The sequence below is a fragment of the Meleagris gallopavo genome, chromosome 5, assembly GCF_000146605.3.
Source record: "Meleagris gallopavo isolate NT-WF06-2002-E0010 breed Aviagen turkey brand Nicholas breeding stock chromosome 5, Turkey_5.1, whole genome shotgun sequence".
Lineage (NCBI taxonomy): Eukaryota > Metazoa > Chordata > Aves > Galliformes > Phasianidae > Meleagris > Meleagris gallopavo.
Genome location: NC_015015.2, coordinates 44,664,605 through 44,689,018, shown reverse-complemented (window position 1 = coordinate 44,689,018; position 24,414 = coordinate 44,664,605). Strand labels below are relative to the sequence as shown.

General features: G+C 34.7%; 2 protein-coding genes across 4 annotated transcripts in view; one reads left to right on the top strand and one right to left on the bottom strand.

Moving 5' to 3' along the window:
* PPP4R4 (protein phosphatase 4 regulatory subunit 4) overlaps positions 1–24,414 on the bottom strand; it is an 85,706-nt gene that overhangs the window by 15,518 nt on the left and 45,774 nt on the right. The window contains exons 14-24 of one of the 3 annotated variants that reach the window (XR_004159967.1): positions 22,364–22,469; positions 21,463–21,610; positions 19,413–19,557; positions 18,542–18,583; positions 18,376–18,450; positions 16,055–16,130; positions 15,541–15,621; positions 15,146–15,239; positions 14,671–14,741; positions 13,851–13,998; positions 8,942–10,397 (exon numbers count right to left, since the gene is read on the bottom strand). Coding sequence is in view for 2 of the 3 variants with exons in the window: in XM_031553661.1 (XP_031409521.1) it covers positions 10,373–10,397; positions 13,851–13,998; positions 14,671–14,741; positions 15,146–15,239; positions 15,541–15,621; positions 16,055–16,130; positions 18,376–18,450; positions 18,542–18,583; positions 19,413–19,557; positions 21,463–21,610; positions 22,364–22,469 (1,011 nt within the window). In the remaining variant the exon portion in view is untranslated. Of the gene's footprint in view, positions 1–8,754; positions 10,398–13,850; positions 13,999–14,670; positions 14,742–15,145; positions 15,240–15,540; positions 15,622–16,054; positions 16,131–18,375; positions 18,451–18,541; positions 18,584–19,412; positions 19,558–21,462; positions 21,611–22,363; positions 22,470–24,414 lie in introns of those variants that run through there. The other 2 variants (XM_031553661.1, XM_031553662.1) reach the window with 2 other exon arrangements.
* Positions 2,314–7,085, top strand: SERPINA10 (serpin family A member 10). Its single transcript, XM_010711858.3, has 4 exons — positions 2,314–3,097; positions 4,392–4,665; positions 5,308–5,455; positions 6,862–7,085. Exons 1-4 carry the CDS (start codon positions 2,392–2,394, stop codon positions 7,051–7,053), a joined length of 1,320 nt encoding a protein of 439 aa, XP_010710160.1. The 5' UTR covers positions 2,314–2,391; the 3' UTR covers positions 7,054–7,085.

Here is a 24,414-nt window from a genome sequence, read left to right as displayed (position 1 = left end):
ATTTGCTCAGAATTACAACATCTATAAATTTGTAACCATTGAACAACTGTTTCACCCTCATGCTATTTGACACTGAAACACAGTACTTTCAGGCAGGAGGCGGCACTAACAAACCTGCTCCAGTATTTGCTGGACAATGAAGCATAAACTAACAGGGAATCTTATGTCAAGTGATCAAGAGATTGATCTGAATGGAGTAATAAGCAACCTGTATCGGAAGAGAAGTGAATTGAAATTATGAAAGGCAATTATTCCTCATAATGACATTGTATTTCCAGTTCTGAGCTTCATAATCTTTCTAGGGCTCCATACCTATAAGCAGTAACATGAAATTTCATGCTGACTTACTAGAAATAACTGTACATACTGGGCTGTCAGCAGGAGTACGTTAGCAGCTATGGCCCCCTCCTCTACATGACATTGAGGTTAAAGCTTCAGCCTTGTTCTCTTGATGAGATAGAAGTTGGCCTTTCTGATACAGCCACATACTGGGAGGTTATCACCAGGGAATTGAACACTGTAGCCACAACATTACCTTGAGTGCTGCCCTGTGTATTGCACAAAACGCCTAGAATGTCTTAACAATATTTATTTGGGCTTTCACAGAATTTTGACCTTCTTTCTGATGCTTTTGGCAGTGGAGTGCCAATCATATTCTCTGGCAAAAATTTCTTGCATAATTTGTTCCTGCTTCCTCAGGGCCACATCAATATACTCCATAGTTACAGGAGTACTTAACCTGTTGCTTGTATACAAAGCTCCAAATGATTTAGTGATCCTGAAAAGGAACTAGATAGAAGCTTTTTAATTCTTGTCAAAAGTGTATCTAAAGCCTAGCTCTCCATGATGTATCAAAGAAAAGCTGACCAGCAATAGTTATGATTACAGATACTACTAAAATCTGCACTCTCTCTCATTTATAGCCAAAACGAATGTTTCTGCAAGTGAACTAAAGAACACGAGAAAGTAAAAAAGTACTCAACCCTACTTTTTTTTAGGATAATAATCTTTCAATAATAGCGTCCCTCAAATAATGTATTTGACAAAGAGCTGTTGGTGCCGCAGTATCATCAGGATCTTTGTTTTATTTCACACATGTGAAAGACAGCTCATCTTGACTGTTATTACTGCTTATTTCCCTACTAAACTATGGATACCTATTTCAAGACCATTTTTTCTACGTAGTTGGATGAATGACTGGGTAAAAGTACCATATGCTCAGATTCTGTTTCACCTTAGATCAGCTTTGTGCAATGTATTTGTCAGTGGAGTTAATCCTGATTTACTCTAATGAGCTTGGCTTAATATCTTCTCTCTTTTAAAGATATATTGTTTTTGCCTGATTTTAGTTTTCTACATAACTAGACAAATATATCCTTCTAAAATTTCTCCTGGGAAAACAAGGCATAAGTTAAAGGGCAGAAGTCTGATTTTCAAAGTTTGCAAAAGTAATGAGCAGTGTGGAATTCCAGAATGCTCCAAATCATTTAAAAAATGTTTAAAATTTACATAAGTATTTTTCTGATTGGTTCTTGGAATTTACCACTTCTGGAACAAAACCTAGTGGCTGTAATATGATTTAAGTGTCTCTTTTAATATAACAACCTCTAACTATCAAGGACATGTTTTCTGGATTGGCTTTTATCAGATTGGATGATTTTTATGTTTCTCAAATCGTTGTTTTTTTGTTTTGTTTTGTTTTTTGTTGTTGTTTTGTTTGTTTTTGTTTTTTTCCTAAGGAGTTGAATCTTGTTGATGTGGCATGCCACTGATATAAGACACCTGAGGTAACGAATGAGCAAAGGAATGGTAACTCTCAGGTCACTACCAATAGATGGATCTCATAAGAATGGCAACCATGATTAAGACCCATACATAAAAGGAGATTACAAGTCACCTGTCAGTGGCAATGAAGAACAGGAAGTTACAGGTCTCATCTCCTCAGTAGATCACCCTTAGTCTTTGTTAGAACCATTCAGGCAAAATGCCACTTCTGACATTTGCTGCTTGGAGAGCTTGTGCTTACAGATGACATCAGTTTCTAAAGGAATTAGAAATTACAAGGGAAAATCAATGAAATATTTCCAAATTGAACTGCCAATAGCAGATCATAGCATTTTGTCTGAATTCTTTTACTAAATTTAGAAACTCCTCTCTCCCACTGGTCTAAATTTGATTCTTCAGTTAGGAACATCTTAGTACGTACACTGAATATTTAGAAATATCACCTTGCTACATCCATGACCTTTGTATTGTGAATCAAATAAACTAAAAAATCACTAAGTTGCACTCTTTTGTCCCCATTTTCTTTAGTAGGGGGAAGAAAGAAAAAAAAAGAAAAAAAAAAAAAGAAAAAGAAAAAAAGAAAAAAGCTCATTATTGGATACCAATATGAAAATCGGAATTTACCTACTTCTTTTATGCGAAATCTGTTTTGAAATCAGCAAGGCTGACATCAAACCTAAATCTCCAAAGAAGGACAAGAGGCTGAATTTCTTAGGAAAAAATAAAAACAACAGTATTTCTGAAGAATGGCATCAACATAAAAATTACTCTGAGCCTTTGGAAGACGAAAGTTTTGAAGAGCTTACTCTTCACAATTTCACTGAAAAGACAGCAAATTTTGGATTTAATCTCTACCGAAAAATTGCAATGAAACTTGATAACAATATAATTATCTCTCCCCTTTCTGTATCAACCCTCATGGCTACATATTTGCTGGCAGCTGAAGGGGAAACACACAGACAAATAGCAAAAGCTCTAAACCTCCATCCTTTGGAGGACAGAGATCGCCATTATTTACCAACACTGTTTAAACAACTGAAAGATAACATCACAACGAATGAAGAACTTCTCTTTGTGCAAGGTATTCTTTCTTTTATCCAAAAGGACTTTGTAGTCAGGGAAGCTTTCCTCAACTTGTCTAAGCAGTACTTTGATATGGAATTCCTGCGTGTAAACTTTCAAAACATCACGCAAGCGAAGTCTGTTATAAATCAAAACATTAAACAAAGGACCAAAGGAAAAATATCAGAGCTTTTTGAAGAAGTTGACCGACATTCTAAACTGCTACTTTTGGACTACATTTTTTTTAAAGGTAATTACTGTTTTCATTCTGTAAAATGGTTATTTATTAGAAGAAACAGAACTCTGACTTTACCAACATCAGGGGAAGCTCAAATTAATTAACATTTCCTGCTCTGCATACATCTCTAAATAGATTTACTTTCTTCTAATAAGTTTATTTAACAGGAAATTATTTCTCATGATAGGGAACCACTATCCTTTTATATTTTCTTCCACACAACAAAGAGTAATAAAGAACACAAGGCCCTATATCAATTCCATGGACAATCCTTCTTCATGATTAAAAATTTCAATTTTTTACTCACCACTGAAATGAAATGAAACTAATCATAACAGCTTTTTAAATACAAGGTGCTGGGCATAAAAAACAATTGTCTGACTTTCCATAGTGCACAAGTTAATGAGAACAAAAATTGTTTCCCTATTCCAATCAAGAACCTTTTTCCCTGAGAGAAACCAGAGACAAAGGACTCCCTTCTGGGGACAGAGAGCATGGCCCACATTTGACTGCAAACAGCCATATGAACGCCAGAGGTACCAGGTTAGGTAAAAGCAATGCTGAAGAGCTAGGACAGCAGAAAAGAAGAGAGGAATGCTGAGCAGAGAACCCATGCTTAAGCCACTGCTGCAGTCCAAGGCACTCAGGAAGGTGGAAACCCCACTAAAATAAACATGTATGAGAACAAAATAAATACCTTGCAGCCATAAATCCATTTATTCTTTTAGATTGAAAAGATTGCGATTTATCCAATGCCAAGTTTACTTCCCCTTGCAGAAAACCAGAGAAAAGATATAAATGGCTGTGATACAGTTTGAGTGAGAGTGCAGAAATCAGAATCAATAGCCTAAAAGAGGTCACATTCCAAAGCACCTTCTTAGACAATGCACTGCTGAATTCCCATTGAAGAGATTGTATAATTACTTAAAAACAGGATGTTGAACAGCTGGTAGAAATTTTCAGAGAAGATGGCATGTTAATAAAAGACAGATGCTCAGAAGGCATTCTGAACTTGATGGTTCTGAACACAGATGGGTTCTGAACTTGACTGGCAATTAAACCACCATACAATAATATTTCCCTCCTTTCCCTGCAACTGAAGCAGTTTATTTTGTGCATTCTCCTGCTGTAAAAATTTTTAAGAACATGCACTAAGTATACTGCAGTTATCATCCAGCTGTCCCAGACACAATTGACATCCACTTTAACTTGCTGCAGAAAGGATTCTACATTTTTTTAAAAGGCTTCTGAACATTTTGTTGAACCAATCTGAATTCACATAATTATTTCATTTTTCTTTCTCCAGGAAAGTGGCTATATCCATTCAATTCAGAATTCACGGAAATTGAAACTTTCCACATAAACAAATACAGAAGTGTGCAAGTACCCATGATGTTCAAGTCAGATAAAGTAAATTCAACTTATGATGAGAATTTAAGGTGCAATGTGATAAAACTACCCTACAAAGGCAAAGCCTACATGCTAATTGTCATCCCAGAAAAGGGGGAAGATTATGTTTCGCTTGAAGACCATTTGACAATGGAGCTTGTGGAATCCTGGCTTGCAAACATGAAGAGCAGGTATTGCTATGACACCCATTAGCCTTTGTGTTTTTTATTTCCACTGTAGCAAAGCAAAAAAGCAAAACAATGATTATCTGTTCTGAAAAAGCTTCAACTCTGAGGCGATAAGTCTGTTGGTCATCTCAGTCAGAAATGCCTCTGAGGGCATTGCCAAATTTTGCCATATGCCTTCTCTCTTGAAATTCTGCACAGCCAGGCAAAGTGCATCGTAAATGTCTGTATTAATATTTATAAAATATATATTAAAATATATATAAAAATGTGTATATTTATGGAACTTTACTTTCTATGAAAATCCAGAGTAACGGATAAATTTGAATATGAAAATGTAAAAACAAATTACTCCTATTAAATGTAATTCCTGAAGTGACAGGCCTCTCCACTGGTCAATAACTGAAAGTGTCATCCCAGCATTAGGGCACTAGAAGTGCTCATGGAAGTTTTATACTGAGAAGAAAATGATTTCTAGCATCTTTGATATTCAACAAAGTAGAGATGATATTCTGGCAGCCTAAATTCCAGCTGAGAATCTTTAACCTTTGCCTCTTGTTTTTACTGTTTGTGTGAAGCTTAATTCCACGTCTTTCAGCAATAACTTAATATATATCTAACGTTCTTTTTTTTTCTTTTTTAAACTAGAAATACGGATATTTCATTTCCAAAGTTCAAATTAGAACAAAAATATAAAATGAAGAAATGGCTTTATGCTCTTGGAATTAAAAATCTCTTTGCACGTACAGCAGATCTTAGTCATCTCACAGATCAAAAATACGTAACAGTCTCCCAGGTAAGCCTTCTAGTATTATTTGCTATTTGGATTATAGTAACAGAGGGTCCATGTACTACGTCATATAGACCCTCTATTAGGAAAGAGCCTCACCTGACAAGCATGTGGAATCTGCACATCCTAAACAGTATGCATCCCACTATAGAAGTATACACCTTGTCATAGTGAAACAGAACCTGAAAGCATCATCACAACACAATTGTATTCCAACCCGTACCAAATGGACTGCTTCATACACTGTAATTTATAAAGATCAATACTGTAAACAGGCAAGTTTAAGTTCCAAAAACTCTAAAACCACAAATACAGTTTTTCAAAACTGTGCTGGTATGTCTTAAAAAACAACTGCAACAACAAAAAAGACCCACCTTTCTGAGAAAACCGATCACAGAAAAAATAAACATTCAATGCATAAAATTGCAGTGATGTTCAGTTTGGAATAAACTATTTAACATTTGTGAATTGCAATGGTAATTCGCAGCACTTTTCTCCTTTCCTTTTGATCTATAACTATTCCTTGTTGATTTTCGGCAGTTCACTTTGTGTTACCATGAACTGATCTTGCTTGAAAAGTAGTTGCTGATATTAGAAGCAATATATGCATCAGCTACAAAGTGCGAGTCATGATGGCTATCTTCATTAATTAAGGATATTTAGCACAGAGCTTGACACAAGCAAAGCCCTTCAACTACCTTGATATAAATCATTCCTAGAATTCCTTGACATAAATTATTCCTAGAGTCTGGGAGTTAGGAATGCACAAGTTGCCTAGGCAGGTCACCAATAGAGACCTAAATAAAGGAGAAGTACTCAGAGGTACGTGCAGGAAAGAAAAGGGAAAAGAATCAGATCCTGCTGGGCTCTGGCTGCAGTCCTAAGATCAATCCAAGACCATAGTTCAGGGCTGTTCATATTTACTCTGTGCTAACAACTGCGAGAATTAGAAATACACAGGAGAAATACAAGACTGATGCATTTGCCTAAGCTCTCACAAAATCAACTGTGGATGACAGTTCACAGCCAGCAATTAAGAATTTGCGAGAAATGAAATCATGCCTCCCACATTTGTGAAAATCTTGTACAGTGTCAAAGAGGAGCACTGCACAAATGCATCAGTTGTTTCACGCTACCAGCTTCAAGAACAAGATCTAGAAGTGAAGCTTCAGGAATGTGGAAAAGTGTAATGATCTGAACCCTAATTATTGCAGTCATGATGACCATAATGACTCCTGTTTCTGAAGGAGACAACATACGTAGTGACAGTAACATACAGTGCTAGATTGCAGACCTACTTGTTGTAACCCTCAGGAGAGGCCTACTTCAATTGAATCCCTGGCATTTTGAAATTTATTCTTCATGTTTCCATTTATTTCTGTCATCTATTTTATCTCTGCATTGCATTTCAGGTTGTCCAAAAGGCAGTCATTGAAGTGGATGAAAAAGGAACTGAGGCTGCAGCAGCTACCGGGTCTGAAATAATTGCATTCTCAGCACCTCCTGTCATTAAAGTGGACCGACCATTTCTTTTTATGATTTTTGAAGAAACTTTTAAAACTTTACTTTTCATTGGCAGGGTGGTTGATCCAACAGAAATGTGAATAAAAGTAATGGTTTTTATTGTGGTATGTAAGAGGCTTTATTTTTATTTTCTTTAAACTATTATTTACATTAGAATAAAAGGCAAAGTATGAAAACGTGAAAACCTGTTTTGTCTCTCCACCTAGAAGTAGGTCATCCTAGTAATATTTCATTAACGTCTATGTGACAGGATCAATGAATGAGGATATAAAATGACAAAAGTATTTCTTGCAAAAGCTATCAGGTAAATTAGAAAGAAACAAACAAAACGTACAGAACTAAACTTTCAAAATTCAAAACTTTAAAGACAAATCTGAATGAAAATCAAAGATATGCCAAGGTATTCAGAAAACTCATTCCCAAACACTGCAGCTTGATATTTCTCAGTGCTATCTTCTGTTGTACTGAGGCGTAAGAGCCTTACATCACTGTCAAACATTTTTTGCCACTTATAACAACAGAAGCAGGAACAAGCCTGAAAAAAGGATTTACAGCCCCTGTATAGAGATCTTTATTTCTATAGAAATCGTCTATCATGAAGTCTGCATTGTCCAGGAGAGTGACTTCTTTCAAAGCGTTTCAAATTACTTCATGATGTGCCTGCTTTTAAAATATTCTTTCTCCAAAAGACAAAATAATTCCGAATATTATTCAGGTATTCGTAACACCAACCTGGAACTCTCCTAAAAGCAGAATTTCTGTGTGTATTATCGTCTAGATATTAGAGAGAATGAGGACACGGCACTCTACACTTAAATGAAGACAGACTTTGGTAGGAAAAAACATACCTCCACAAAACTGGAATAAAACTGTTCGCATAGCTTGGAAACATCTTTTGGATTTCAGGATCAAATATTTCTGAAAACCATTGCAAATCACCTTATTCAAGTAGTGCAGTGACTCCAACAGAGCATTTACAGAAAGAACAGCCAGATCATGAATATTTAGTAAATTTTAATTGAGTTCTATGTATAACTTTGAAACAATGCAAAAAGCTGCTCCTAACTATGTAACTAAAAGACCTAAGCTTATATTTTTCCCAAAAATAAAGCTGTCCAAAAGGGTACAGAAGAGTTTGGTGCAGATGACAGGGTAAAAATAGGGTAAAGCTGGCAAACAGCTCTAAAAATAAAAACTCAGAAACAATTAGTTGTCCATTTACAGAAACTCAGACATTAGTGTAAGCCACTCACAAAATGAATTACGGAGGAGGCTCTGGTACCTGATTGCACCAATAAGGCATATCTAATCTAAGTGCACACAGCAGGATGTATGTACCCAGAAAGAATCACTGCTTCCTGCCTCAGAACAATTAGCAGAATGAATGCTGCTATAGTCATCACTGCACAGCTGAGCTGTGCTGGTATTGTGAGCATTAGGTAAAAGAATGCTGCAGACTGGGAAGTACTGGTGACATCCAGAAGAAGTAACACAGGAAGGGCTGATGGAAGGATGCACAGGACACCAGGAGTACTATATAAGGAAGACATGCAGTCTGAAAAAAAGTTTAAAAAGAGCACTGAAATGTTACACAGTGAGATTTTAATATGTGGTAGGGTTATTGAGTGAAGAATTGAGTAAAGTTGTTAAAAAATGACAAATGACAGCTAACAAGAAATAGATGACAAACAAAGCAGAACTCATTATATACTTATAGAGGGGAGAAATAGCTTGGGTTCAAGTCTAGGAAGTCACTAACTGTTCTGATGTGTTCTAATAAAGCTATCTGAGTATCAAACAGTTACAGACCTGCTCTACAGCTAAGTACTGCTGATTTCAATTGATCGTTGTCAGAAGACAAACTGAGAACACTAAGCAGTCTTTGGTGCCCAAGGATCACAGCTGTTGAGGCAGCAAGCCCTGGGAAAGGGAGAGTATCTGTTTGCATCAGGGAAATAGAAGCCAAACCTGGGAAGAGCCAGCACATCTGCATCATCGAATGTCAAAAACATCACCGTACTTGAGGCAGCTTTTAAAGGAATCTGATTAGCAGGAGCCTACACCAAGCTGCAGCACAGACTGAAACTTGAGTGTTTCCACAGAATCCAAACCATGTTTATGACTGTAGAAAAAGAAAAACAAATCCAACTTTGGCTAAGAGGCTGAAATATTTAGATAATAAAACGCTGCTAAATACAACATATTGCACTTCACACAAAACAGCATAAATCTAGCATTATTACTATGTTAAATAAATATTTTCCATAGGTAAATACTTTTATTTTAGTTATAAAAGATTCCCTGAGAAAAAATATTTATTTCAAGAACATGCATGTACAGCATTGTCCTAGTTTTATTTTGAGTAAACTCATCATTCATATTGTTACATTATAAAAAGTAACCACACACGCATATGCATTCACAAATCAGATCATCTTTATCATACACCAACAGAGTTAAAAAAACAGTTATTTCTTATATTAATATATTTATGTTGCTTCCATTTCGAAATAGAGAAGCTGACAATAGCTTCATATGCTCTCTCTAGAGTACTGACGTAAATAGAACTTTTTAAAATAGAATTGAATGTTTTTCCACAGACATATTTTGATAGAAACATTAGCATTAATGCAGATGACATCACTGAAGCATGATTGCTTGCAATAACAGCTAATTAAAAACTAGATTCATCATTATAAATTATTCAAGTGAAAATACAATCTGAAATACTAAAAACTAAAGCAAGTATTTATACAACAAAACTTATGAAATTTTTTTAAATATCACCTGGAGACATCTCCTTTTAGACTGCTATGAAACTTACACAGAATTTCTATGAGCTTTACTTTGTACGTGTAAAAAACTTTACCTCCAAATTCACAGTACAATGCTACTGAAGTTTGTGTTTTATCTATATAAAACTAATCAATGGGTCTGCATTTTGATCTTAAATTAGGTTTGAAAGATCTTTAAGATGCGGGATTACTTTTTCATATTCATGACAATTCCTTCTATTTCTTGAATAAAGTATGGATGTTAAGAATTAATAAAATTGTAAATTGACCCAATTAAGTAATGGATATGTGCATTCTAAATCCAAGAATTTGAACTACAAAGGCATAACTGAAGAAATCAAAATCCTCTCTTTAGCTGCAGCAGTGAAAAGCACATAGCTGAAATTGCAATTTCATTACATTTCACTACAACATTAGAAGTCTGCAACCATTACATCACTTATTTTACAACTTGGGATTTTGTTTAAAAGTTAAAAGGTTTTAACACTGCAAGATGCATTTGGTCATCCCAGGCATTACAGAGTTCCATGTGCTGCTCCAGCGCTATCACGTGAAATTTCTGCTTCCAGCAGTCACGCATTCTCTTCTTAACCTGTCAGAAGATCTAGGAGTTTGACTTTCTGTTTTTTCTTCATGGAAAAGAAGAAACACAATAAGTTGTTGCTATATTATTAAGTAAAGCAATAAAATGTTATTGTGTATTTTATTATAACCAATCAGTGGAAGAACTATGTAATCATACGCTCAACTTCCTAAAGCAATTAAGTGACTGTGTGAAAGCTTAAAATTGTTATGCACTACTGAGGATGTCTTACAGAAGAGTTGTAGGAATTTAATAAAATATTGATATTAGCTTATCATTAAGCAATTTATTTCAATGCAATAATAAATCTACTCCCACCTTTTAAAGGATGGAAAATCCATACTTCTCATTCTCGAAGTTAATTTCCACTGTTTTAATTGGAAGATTAATAAAATCCAAAGATTTACTGTGCGTCTATAGACAAAATGCAAAATGATACCTATAAAGCTGGATATTTTTATTGGTAAATTTATAAAGTACTGAAAAATTCCAGGTTTTACCTAATGTATATTGAAATCAGTCCTGTTACAGTATTACAACCTCAAGCAGAACATCAGTTCTCACTCATCAACGAAAATGTTTAAAAGAAAACAGTAAACCAAAGCAGTATAACAACAAGAGATTAGACTTCTTTATGGACCTTGGTGCTTGCAAATCTTCCCAATTTCTGCTCTGAAATGATTTGTGTTCTAAGTGGACACTTCTTAACAAAAAGTCAAATCAGTACATTGTGATTGTGAATTAGCTTACATAAGGTCTCTTGTGGGATAAAATACTCAACCAGTGTTCTTTGTGACTCTTTCCTATTCCATAAGATGCTTAAAATCAGGACTCATCTCTTCTGTGGCTCCATCATTATTGTATACAGGTACGTCCTTCAGCACAATTCTTTCATTTTCTGTTGCCTGTGTATTACTAAAGGTCTGGCAAACAACACCAAATCTAATGGCCATTTTCCTGCTACCTGCCTGTGAACAGTAAAGCAGGCTTTATTAATTTTTTTTTCTTCCAATTATACTATTTTCAAAGAAGAGGGAACATATTAATCTGCGTACAATTATCTGAAGTAGAAATAATATGGAAAGAAAAGACCTTTTTCTGCACCAAATTAACTTTGCATTTTGAAAAGTTCCTTTGTATGAACTGTATGAACACGTGAAATACAGGAAAAGAGAAATTCTTCAACTTTACAAGTACACTTGTCAGAAGTGAACCTTTGCAGATATCCATTAGAACAGTGTTATGGAAAAAATGAAAAATAATGTTTTGCCCAAATATACATCCCTTTTAACTAAGAATCCCAATTTTTTTATGGAAACAATTAATTACTTAACCAGATTACAAAAGAGAAACTGATTCTACAGTGCAACAGACACTATGTTAACTTGAGAAATGCATTCTCCCATAAGAAAATAGAAATTAAAACTCATATTCAGAACTAAATGTAGGTCACGCTAAGCCCTCTCTTCTCTCTCTAAAAACCTTTTTCTTCCCTTGGTATATCCTCTTGCTTTCTGACATTAAGCATTTTGGGGACTTTTGAACAAAAGAAAGCATTAGATCATTGTGCTTAATGAGATACCTACTTTCCAATACTCTGTTAAGGTATTCATGTGAGTATAGCACACTGAGACTGGAAGCCAGGTATCCTATTTTTCATTTTCCTGTCTGAATTCAAAGATATTGGATGCTCTCTATTAGCCTTTTCTTTCTTTCCCTTTTTATTCAAACAAAATATATCAGTTTTTATGTTAAATTACCGGTAGAAAAAAACTTTGAAATAAGTGACCACCTACTGATGACCTATGAAAAGCAAGTACTGTGGGAAGTATTTCAGAGAGTTCATTAAGCTTTGCCAAGGACGGGAATAGAGCACAATTTGACTTGGCATCTTCTGAAGATACTTTTGCTGTGAAAGCAACATATCCTCAACATGCAGTGCTCATTTTTATTTAGTACTTGCTTTCCAACTTTTTCTACAAAGAAAATACAGTTTTAGAAATTCTTGGTGACTGGAAGCTTTTTCTTGTACACTTAAGGTGATAAAATTTCAGTTGAGAAAGAGTATGAGACTGCATCATAATATAATGCATACAAGTAGACAAACATTTTTGACATTTTTTTAAACTTTTGAGGGTTTAATTTTAGTACTTTGCAATTTTTTAAGTTCACATCTGTGAGTAAAGTCGGGAGTATTGTTTTGACTTTTTTTTTTTTAAGGAAAACATTGAAGTAAAAAAATAGGAGTTCATACAGATGCTTATTTCTTATAATCATAGAATCATTAAGGCTAGAAAAGACCTCTAAGATCATCAACACCAGCAATCAACCCATTACCACAACGTCCACTAACCATGTCCCTCAGTACTATATCTACACGTTCCTTGAGTTTAAGTCACCAGAAAGAGTGATATCACTATTGTTTCCCATTGACACCTGGAAAATCAGGTCTTTCCTCCTTCCTGTCTAGTGTAGCCTCCATATCTCAGCTCCATTATCTTTACCCAGCAAGTCATAGTCTCAAATTCTGGACACTCCTTTCCTTCTCAGTCTCTTCTACCATTTCAGACTTCTAAGGCCCTTCCTTTTCTGCTAGTTGTATTTTCTGTTTTACTCAAATCTACTAGTCCCAAATAACTTCTCTTCATGTATCTGGCTCCTACACATTCTCCACTGTGCTTTGGCAAAGCAAACACTTCGCAAAGAATAATCTCAGTTTGAGTCCAAAATTATAGCTAGTCCAATGACAGTAATTCAGAACTACAAACTATTGTGCAAAAGGAATCTGAAAAAAAGCTAGCTACTACATTCTACAGAGGTTTGACTGAGTAAGTACCCAGAGATTTTCTAAGAAAATTGTTGCATTTCTATTTCAGGAGCAAACAAATTTACTTTTCATTTTAGTCTTGCAAAACGTTGAACTGTTTAGGCTGATGTTTACAGATAACCATCCTGAGAGAGATACCTAGGATACGTTTGTTTTTTGTTTTTTAAATCTAAATGTTTATCATAAGGCAAAAAAGGTACCCTTAGTAACAACTAGCATTACCAGTTCATTATAATTCTTAAAAATTCATCATTTAATGCTTAGATAGTAATACATAAACATATATAAATGCACATAAAGAAGGGAAAGGAAAAATTAAATACGTGCATTCTGTTTCTCCAACTACAGGGAGCTAAATCACAGTGACTGTAATTATTATAAATCAAATGCATTATCCTTCACTTTGTCCCTTTTCACCCTCCCCATATTTTACCAGCTGAAAGTGAACACATGCAAAGCAAATGACGGGAAACACTAATTAAAAAGGGAAGGTAAAGCAATCTTAAAAGTACTTGTAATTGCATGCATCGCATTTCTATCCCGTTATTTTTGCATTCGAAAACCTTGTTTAAAAAAAAATCATAAATATAGGCTTAATTTTACAGCGTTCTTCGGAGTCCCCATTGAAAATGTTACCCATAAGTTTAATCTGACCTCTTGTCTACCACTTACATGCTCATCTTTCGGGACTGGCTCTCTTTATTTCCATTGTTCTTTTGGTCAGTTGAGTTAAATGAGTTGTGAGAAGCTATGAGGGAGGAACTGGAAGAGAAGGTAGCATTCCCACTGTTACCAGTGGAACGAGTCCGAAATGAATCATCTGAAATAGAGTTGAAGTTTAGACAAAGGAACAAACAAACAAACAAACAAAATAACAACCAGAGAATGAACAGAATTAGCTGTTTTAATATAGCAATAGTGGGATATTTCCTATAGGAATAATCCAAAAGATTAACTTGCTGTACGTGAATAGTTTCCACTTAACTTCTTAAGTAATTTTATGAAAAACCAGTTAATTATCTAATGTCTACTGGTAGTGAATGGAAGAAAGTTCCTCCTGAAAACAATTAATCTCATTCTCATCTCTAATCTAAACTAATCATTCAAACTTTTCAAAAGCAGAGAGAGCGAAAGGCATTGGCAGTGGTCTCTCTCAATTAATTCATTAGAAGTTGTACATGATACGTCTTTTTTTCACGTCAGACAGGCAAATTGCAAAAACAACTTTCTTTAACTAAAATGCCAATCAAGAAATGCCAACTTCATGTTTAATTCTGCTCTAACTATAAATAATAGGAAGTAAAGAAAAATAAATTAAAAATCAGAAAAATAGACCAACTAGACTAAAACTTAACTGCTCAATCATATGGGTATCTATTGTTTTATGTTCTTTAGGAATATATTATCTGTTAGTATGCCTGTTTGATGGTGCCCACATACTCAACAACCTCAAAAAAAAATGAACGTATATATAATGCAATAACCTACTTACCACTAAAGGATAACATACAACCCTTCCCCATTCCTGATAGTGAAGATGTATATCCTGTAGCAGAGCTTTTACTTAAAAAACAAACAAAAGAAAAATTCATAATTATTCTTCTCAATATTATAATTTTCCATCCTGCTGTTTGATAATATTTGAAGTTTTTTCTAAGTTTACCTGTAAAAAATTAAATGAGAGTTATGCTGACATTTCCTAAACAATTTAGATCAAATTATTAATATTGAAAACAAATTAATATATGAATGGTGTACATTTACTTAAAAGGAATTCTGAAGAATTTTGTAGTATGCCTTAAGATGCTATTTTCTCCCTCAGTTCAAAATTGTATACTTTATCTAATTAAACAGCTGAAAATTTAGGTCATAATACAGTGAGCAGAACACACTGAATTCTAGAGATTCCGGTGCATGTATTTCTTAACAGCTTCCTATCAGTTAAGCAATTAATATAAAAAAGATACTTAGAACACTTGTCTATGTTGCTGTATTTTGGATGCAGTGCTTGAGTACTGAAAGACTGGCTTCGAACCAGCTTGGATTTTTTGTCTTCTTTGCCTAAAATTATAAGTAATAAACAATTTTAGTGTGGAAATCATTGCATTTACTCAGTAAATAACATCTTTTAATAATATTCTATCAATCTATGTTAGCTGAAGAAACTGATTCAAATACCTCAATAACAATAAGTAAGCATTATGTTACCTATTATAGACCAAAGAATAAAATAAAACTAAAAGGCAGTAAATCCATTCCATTCTAAGAACAATTTTCCTATTTGCTTAACTGAAACTCTGGCCCAAAAAATGACAGTTGGGTTTTAACCACTTTCTAGGAGGATTTTTTAAAGAATCCTCACCTGTTGAGGTACCAGAAGAGCTCCCAGAAGAAGAAAGAGTCATACTTTTTACTAACACTGATGATGTTTTATTATCTCTACCTAAAAAAAGGAAAAAAAAAAAAAAAAAAAAAGACATAGTATGAATATTTCTCTAGTGTTAAATAGCTTTACTCGAAATACAAAAAAAGAACCACAGCATATTACAAGTCCAGCAGTGTGTAGAAATAATGTTTAAGCCAGTTCTACTAATATTTCAGAAATATCACTGACAAGCTTTTACATCCTAAAATGAAAGATATCAGAGAACTAAAAGCTGTCAGATGTTTCATTAATAAACTCAAAAGCTTTCCTGCTAGCACAACTGGGCCAGTTTTCATAAATACCTTTAGAAGAATGTAGAAAAAAACTTTACTTTTTCTAAAGTTCTGGTATTAACAACATAAATAGCATCTCCTCTCTGCTTCCTTTTCTCCTACCTATGTAAAAGTAAGAGTAAAATACGTACAAACAACATGCACACAAATAAACTTACGCTTCTTTTCAAATATTTTATCATTAACATTTGCAGATCTTCCTTCATTTTGCTGCTTCTCTTTTTCTAATTGTTCCTAAGAAATGAATAACTTACTTTAGTATTACTCATCCAATAATAATAATAGTACTACTATTAATAATAATTGTTTTACAGCTAGGCTGGAAGTTTTCAAAAAAGGGCATGCTTCCAACTCACCAAAAAAAACAACAGTTAATTTCTGCTCTTTCCCACATAAAGGCTCTTTACTACAGAGCCTAATGAATATCCAGAGAATAAATTAAATAGTACAGAGTGAAATCAGGGTACATTTACTATATAAATCACACAAAAAATGTTGATTTTAATTACAAAGGAGGCTCAGAGATAAAGTTCCCATTCAAAACTTTTCTTTGATAGTCAAACATGCACAAAATGCTAGATGTGACTAAAGTACAATGAGATACTAGTCCAACTGTAATTGAATATATTATTAATTCAAATATCAATTAATATTTTTCTCAAACTGTAAAGTGCATCACATACTTTTTAAAGGTCTAAAATAAACATCCAAAGTTGACAGGACTTTATGGAAAACAAAACTAAGTATTAGAATACTTCAATTTACAGAATATATTTGTCTTTTTGCAATATTACTCAGCCTTAGAATACCTTCCAAAAGCACATCCACATACAGGATATGGCATCAATACAGCTCTACACACAATTTCCAGCCAATACTTGTTTCAGGATTCTTGGTCAATGAGTTTCAATCTAAGCTCAAAAAGCTACAATATTAGCTTTATCTTCTTTACTACACTCAGAACAAAAATGCAAAGTGAACCCAAACTATTCTAACGACATTCATTTGTTTCACTTTAATTACTAAGTGATTAAAAAAACTAAGTAAATCTCCACACACAAAAATGGGTAAGTAATTTAGGTCAAGGTTGCTGGAATACAGATTTTACTAAGCCACTTACTAAAATTAAGGAAACTTATTAATAATCTTATTAAGCACTACTAAAATCTGTAGCTTCTCATCTATTCAGGACTGTGACCTGCCACAGTTCTCTGTGTACACCACCAATTATTCAAAAATATGCCTCTCAGAATATGGCAAGTAAGATCTCTGTGATACAGAAGGTACGCCCATATCTATCTCACACGTGACAGAAACACAGGCACTCTTCTGAAGTCTAGCTGTATAAACAGATTAAAAAAATAATGTTATCAAAGACTAAAACACAAAGCTCACTGGAAACTACTTTGCCACAGACCTCCAAACGCTTCCAGTATAAGAAACAATAATTGTATCTGCCCCAAAAGTGCTAAAGCTAAGATCAAGACTTGAATGTGTGTTCAGACAAGTATGTATCCTGAGAACAAAAATTTGAACCTTGAGTGCAAGGAGGCAGGATGTATATGAGACACATATCATGGATTTAGAAAACTAGCATTGCAAGAGAAAGACTATAGCACCTCTTGATATCAAAGTTGGCCACAAATGCAGGCTTTGTAACAATTCCGCTGAGGAAACACCAACAATTTCTTGACAATCTTGAACCTATTCCGGCTCACTGTAGAGAAGCTGTTCTGCAGGAAGGCAGAAGAACTGTGCTAATGAAACCTGGCCTCTTCTTAAGCCTGTCAGCTTCTTGGCTTCTCACACACTAGACTGCAGAGGAGGGCTACTGTCTTGTCTCTTTTGCTTAGTCACAGCTGATGATAATTAGCCTTGTAAGCAGGAGAAGTATTCTGCAGACTTCTCTTCCAAATCCTAAGTATTTTGTAGTTGCTTTTTTCTGTAAGACCTATGCTCAGACTCCCTCTGGTCAGGTTGCAGATGTCCTTTTCTGGCTAACAGGGAAGTCTGTAACATCTACATCACCTCCTTCAGCATCCTTGTAGAAAAAAGATGTTATGATTTTAAGTTTGCTTATGGAGGCTGTGTATGAATTCTGACATGTTTCAATACTGAGCTTAGTACATCATACATACCTGACAAATGAGTAAGCTCCCTGAAGATTTCAAAGGTGCATTGTAGTTCTTGGGACTAAAGAACTACAGAGGCGTAATGTTTGAATATTTATTAAGTAATTCCAATTGACCTTTCTAATTGACACAGTGAAATTTTGGTAGCAAAGAAAAAAAAAGTTGCACGATATTTTGAAGGACTTACCCTTATTTTAGAATATAAAATGAAATCATACACAGATTGTGAATCTACCGAGTTTCTCTGTAACATGTGCCTTCCCTACCTGAAAATTATTGCCTCAGTAATATTTAGCTACAAACTACTGAAAAAGATAAAGAAAAGACATCGTACTGATAAAATATACCATTTCCAAAAGGAGATGTTCTTGTCTTTCTTTTTCTTGGTCCAATAAATCATTTTCGTAAAATCTTTTCTGAAACTTCAAAATAAAATCAATAAAAATAAAAAATCACTACATGAAAATGGGAATAAAAAGTAGTTAGTAAATACTAAAACTAGTAAGTACTTACAGCATCTAAAGAGATATCCATTCTGTCCAATTCTAACACTGTCTATAAAGAAAATCAAAGTATTATTTATCCTTACTCAACAGCAACCCACACTTCCAACTCAGAATCTGTGGAGATGAGAAAGCTTAGAATAGTGGTATTCAAAATTAAGCACGTCCTTTCTTCCTAAACATTTGAAGCTTATGCTTCAATATTTGTGCTACAAATGCTTAATTTCAAGAACTGTCAGAGAATTTTCAGAGCACTGCTACGCTTCACACTGAAAGATTAATAGACCACCAATACGCAACTCAAAATACACTAAAGGGGAGCTTGGAGCAAAGGCCTAAGAAGTAAGACTGAAAGGATAACCAAGGCAGAGCAGGCAGGTGCTCATCCAGTCCCTCCTGCAGACTGGCCCCATGAGAGAACTACCTATTTTAGCTACTCCACAGCTTCTTGGAGACTGAGCACAAGCATGACTTAAACTGTTTTGTGACAATTTTACTTTATAAAGGTATTGTAACATTTGAAAGTCCTGCAAATGCTTTCTCTGTTTTTGTAAGATAAAATGACTAGCCCAACACAATTATCTTGAAGGCTCTTGATGATTTTTTACTAGGTCATCCTAGTCCTGTCTTGAGCCATATCTATTTTTCCACTGACACACAATCTTTAACTCAAGTCGCTAGAAAATAACTGTAATGTATGTAACCAGGAAAACACCACCTCTCTTAAATTTGACAGAACGCATTACATCTTCTCTTAATTATCCAAAATTACAAATAGTAATTAGAGGTCTTTAGTCTCCTGTTCTTACATAAAGAGACAGAAAGCAAAACTTTGATCATCTTTGCCTTTTAACAGTAACCCCAAACAAAATGTTGCTTACTCTTTTTACAATAGTCAGGACATCTTTGTCTTTCTCTTGGCACAAAAGTTTCCGTATACATAACTCCAACTGCTGAAGCAAATGTTTATCAGTGGGAATCTTCAGAGTAGATTTAACTTTTGGCAACAAATAGCACAGCTTGATTCTACCAAAGGAAAAGAAAATCACCTTTCGATACAGATAGTTCAATAAACATTAGTTTTTGATTTGCATGCTACCATTTGACTCTAAAAACCTAAACTCTGAAGACAAGGCATATAATTATTAGGTGTTATTATTCAAAAGCAATTTCTGTTTACGCACTGTTTTTAGATATGCTAAAATATTTTCAATAAACTTGTTCATAGACTGGGACCAGAGCCAGTCTATGAATTTGTAGTTCAACAGGTTTTTTTAATTATTTTTTTAAACCTCACAAGATAAGCTGATCTCTAGGTTTTCAAAAGGATCTACACACCCAGTAGAAGTTGTGAGTTGCTATTTGGAGTGAGGATGCAATTCCAGGAAGTACAGAAGGCAGTAAATGCAGGGAGAAAAATTATTTATACAAATTAACCCAGAACAAAATTCAAAGTTAAGAGCCTTTCTGGTCTGACAACCTGGCAGTGAACTTTCATTTGTTATTACAGTGCCTCTGTGTAACTCAAGTGCGGATGCTTTCAAACCAAATTCATAAGGACTGAAGTAATTTCTCTGCCTTAATCCCCAGATACTGCTTCTAAACAGGTTATATGGAAAATGTATGTATTGCTTTTTATAAATTTAAAATTGAAAGGCACTATGGATTATATAAAAAGAATTTCATACATTTAAGAGAAACAAAATACTCTGCATTTGCATAGCAAACTGTTTTAATCTAGAAGAATTAAACTTAAAAAAATCAAGGACAATATGGCTGTTCTCAGATTCTACTGTCTGTGCTCAGAGACAGTCCTGTGTCAGGGAGGATAGCTTTGTGATGAACAACACTAAAAAGATCTTTTTTATATGAATTTTTCCTGTTTTTTATACCTTCAAAATCTTTAACCTTCACAAAGAATTATGATAGAACACAGTTAAAGGATGAGTCGATTTAAGTTTCCATTAAATTTTAATAGTATGTTAGTTGAGCTTTCAATTTAAATGTTTTTAAGAGCAATAAGCTAGTTATGATGACAAAAAATTAGGGTTTTTTTCTCTTTTTTTTCTGTTATCATCTTAACACATGAACATGAAATCTACATGTAAAGAACCAATACTTTTAGTTTTGGGACCCTGTTGAATTAAGAAGTGGTAGCTATAATAAACACAAGATCTACTTAAACGCTGATTGTTTGGCAATAAACTGAGTTTAGTGAACTTTACTGAATGCACACGTATGCACACATAGGTCATCGTTATTAGATATCTAGACATGTTAAGGATGACAACATGGATTACTCACATCAGAAACAAAAGTGCAAAATCACACAAAATACATGAAAAAAGAACACCAAAATAAAATTTTCTTCTAGTCTCAGAACAGCCTGGTATCAGGCTATTTAGAGAACAACAACAAAAAAAAAGTCACTATAAAATTAAAGAAAAAATACAGCATAAAAATGAAAAACATACTAAATCCTCATATCTTTCTGTTCTTTTTCAGTTAACTTTAACAATAAAGGAGAAAACTTCCACACAAGATAAAGCCTATGCTCACTGTTAAACTATGACCACTGAAATAATTACTTGTGTTTTTATCTTTATATATCAGTATGTTGAAATTGATGGAAATTAATGGAAAGTGAAGTTAAGTTTATTTCCTCAAAACCACAAAATAGTTTATTTTTCTCTTCTTACCTTTAGCTCAGCACTTTTGATCAGCTCCCTGACAATCAGACTGACCTGCTTCTGTGGTTTAACATCGTGCCCTTACGTTCTCCACAACTTTAGAACTGATCACACATAAGGCACTGTACATTCTTATTTAAGCTCAGTTATTTAAAACAAACCATAAAAAAAATGTAATATTTGTTGATGCATTATTTAGGTTTTTCCCTGTACATTGTTACACACTCTTATAGTACAGTACCTCACATTTGCCACTGGGTCATGAGTAAGCTCAAGCACAGGTAGAAAGAAGTATTTACAGAAGAATGATTTTGAAAAGAGTTCCATAATGAATTCACAAGTATCTAAAAAACGAAGTCTGTTCCAATAACTTTTTCCTTGGCCCAGTTCTGTAAAATAACAATCCACAAACATTATCTGTAAAACATTTCTATTGTCAGCTAGCACGTTTCAAAGGTTAGCATTTGACTCAAAGATGATACTCTTCAATGAAAGCCTAGGCTCTGAACTCAGTAACTGTTTCTGCCAGTGAGCACTTTTTTCAGATATCCAATCTGTTCTTTTAATCATTTGAAAAAATGAAAAATAGCAAATGAACTAGTTTCTTTGTTGAACAAAGCCTGGTATGCCTTTCAGATGATGTCATGCACATTAAAATCACTCAGCAAACATTAAAAATTGTTAATGAGCATAACTGAACCTTCTAATCTGTCTTTAAAACACATAACATTGGCCAAAAATTCCACTTACTCATCTGACCAACTTATTCAAAAATTAATTTCTGGGATGTTTTATTCAGCACTTCTTATGTTGAAGCCTTCAGAGAATTATACTTCTATAGAGGAACTCGGTGATGCACTGCAGCGCCTCTTACCAAACAATTTTGGATTCAAGAGGTAGGGTTGGAGGGGCGCTGGTACATTATCAGTTCTCACATTGCCTCTTCCCAGTTCCTTCACCCAAACATATTCCTCACATATCCAAATTTTGTTCTGAGTGGTGAAAGAGTGAGCAGCCGAATATCTTCTAAGTGCAATCCCACCAATGGTGGCAGGAAATTACACTGAATGCATATAACCATAAACTGATCTTTAGCCAATACTAACTTGCATCTCTAAGCAAACAAGGAAAAATTATCTTACGTTCAATCAGTTTCTGAATAACCTCATGCCTCTGTTCTTGTTTGCGATTATAACGTAAATAAACGCAGAGAGTTCGAGCAGCTGCTTTTTGGACTGGAAGGACATTCTTAAGAGAAATAAAGGAAACACAGTCAAGATCAACAGGCATTCAAAATTTCATGTTTCTTCAGTGCAATTTTAACTACAAATGCAGTCTTTTCAGATTTCTATTACTTTTTATAACCCAAACTCTTCTCAAGTTGAATAGATTTATAGTTGATATAACAGACACCTTTGTAAGTGCAACTATTTGCAAAATGCTTTTCTTTTTACTGGGAAATTTGCTCCTGAAATTTTAAATTTCCATATCTTTCAATCAAGTACAATCTATATTGTACCATTTTATCTTCACTTCCCACAAGGCTTTCTCCCTACAGTGAGAATAAAGCCTAGGACTTAGCATAGAAAAGAGCAGCCTAGCAAGAATGGAAGAATAGGAACACGAGCCAACTCAAATACAATTCCTGTGAAGCCTGTCAACATACAGAGATGTTATGGAAAAACGTAAGTTATTTGGTATTTATTAGCAATCAAGTTATGTTTGTTATGCAAAATCAGATTGGTAAAGATTATGCCAATACAGGATATTAACTATGCATGTTTTAATTCAAATATCAGAGGCAAAACCAAAGAAATAAAAGCTTTATTCAATGATTATACTGAAGTTATAATTGATTTATTTGAATTTTCACCTCCTACTTCTGTTGCTAAAATAAGAAATCCTGATTCAATCTTAATTTCACCTTTACAAGAATAAATATAAAGCATTTAAGCATTGCAATAATACAAGGGCTGATCCAAAAGTCATGCCTCCTATTTTATGATGTTGGCCCACAACACCAGAGGCAGATGGTAGTGGTATGGTAGTAGAGGTTGAACCTTCCCACCAACATTCTATTACATTTTGTTGCCATGAGACAGATGGCAGCAGAGGGGCACTCTGACAAAATGGCACCTGACATGGGAGTGTGGATGAAGCAAAGGTGCAGAATTCAATTCATCCACGTGGAAAGAATGGTACTCACTGGCATTCACTGATGCTTGCTAAACATTTATGGAGATCAAACAGTGGATGTGAAAAAAATGAAATAGTGGGTGGTGTGTTTCAGCAGTGGTAGCAGTGACGTGAAACACTAACTGCACTCAGAAGGCTGTATACAGCTGTCACACAACAAAATGAACCATAGAATGGTCTGGGTTTGGGATCATCTAGGTTCCAGTCTCCAAGCAGAGCATCTCAATCAGCTCATCCATGCAAATCAGAGAATTACAACCAGGGAACTGCATATGGAACTGAATATCAGCTTCAATGTGTTGAAAAAGATGCTGGTAACACTGGAATACTGCAAAGTTTGCTCAAGGTGGGTCCAATGAAGGCTCATGCAGAAACAGAAAGAATATCATATGCAATTTTGTCAGGACCCATTGAACTATTAGGAGGCTGCAGGTGGCAGATTCCTGGACCACATCATTACCAGTGACAACAAGCTGGAGTCAATATGGCATTCCATAGAGCGATGACGTGAATTCCCCATCAAAGAAAAAGATCAAGACAACTGCATTGTCTTTTTGTATAGGAAAGTCGTGATCCTCTTGGATTTCCTGGATCTAAGGACCATCAACTCTGATCACTGCATCGCAACACTGGCTAAGCCGAAGAAACTCTGGAACTTCCAGAGTCAAACCAGAGAAGATAGTTTTTCTCTTGCAACATAAGAACGCCAGACCCCTTACCATTTTGAAGACCATGGAGCACAAGGCCAATCTTGGCTGGAGTATCCTATCACTCCCACTGTACAGTCTGGATTTGTCACCTTCTGATTTCCATCTGTTTGGGCTGATGAAAGATGGGCTGCATGGACAACATTTTCCTAACAATTACACCACCATAGCAGCTGTGAAAAACTAGGTCACCTCCACTGGCGCAGATATTTATGAGCATGGCATGCAGGCTCATAATGCATAGCTAATAGTGGTGACTATATTGAAAAATAGTGCTTCGTAGCTGAGAC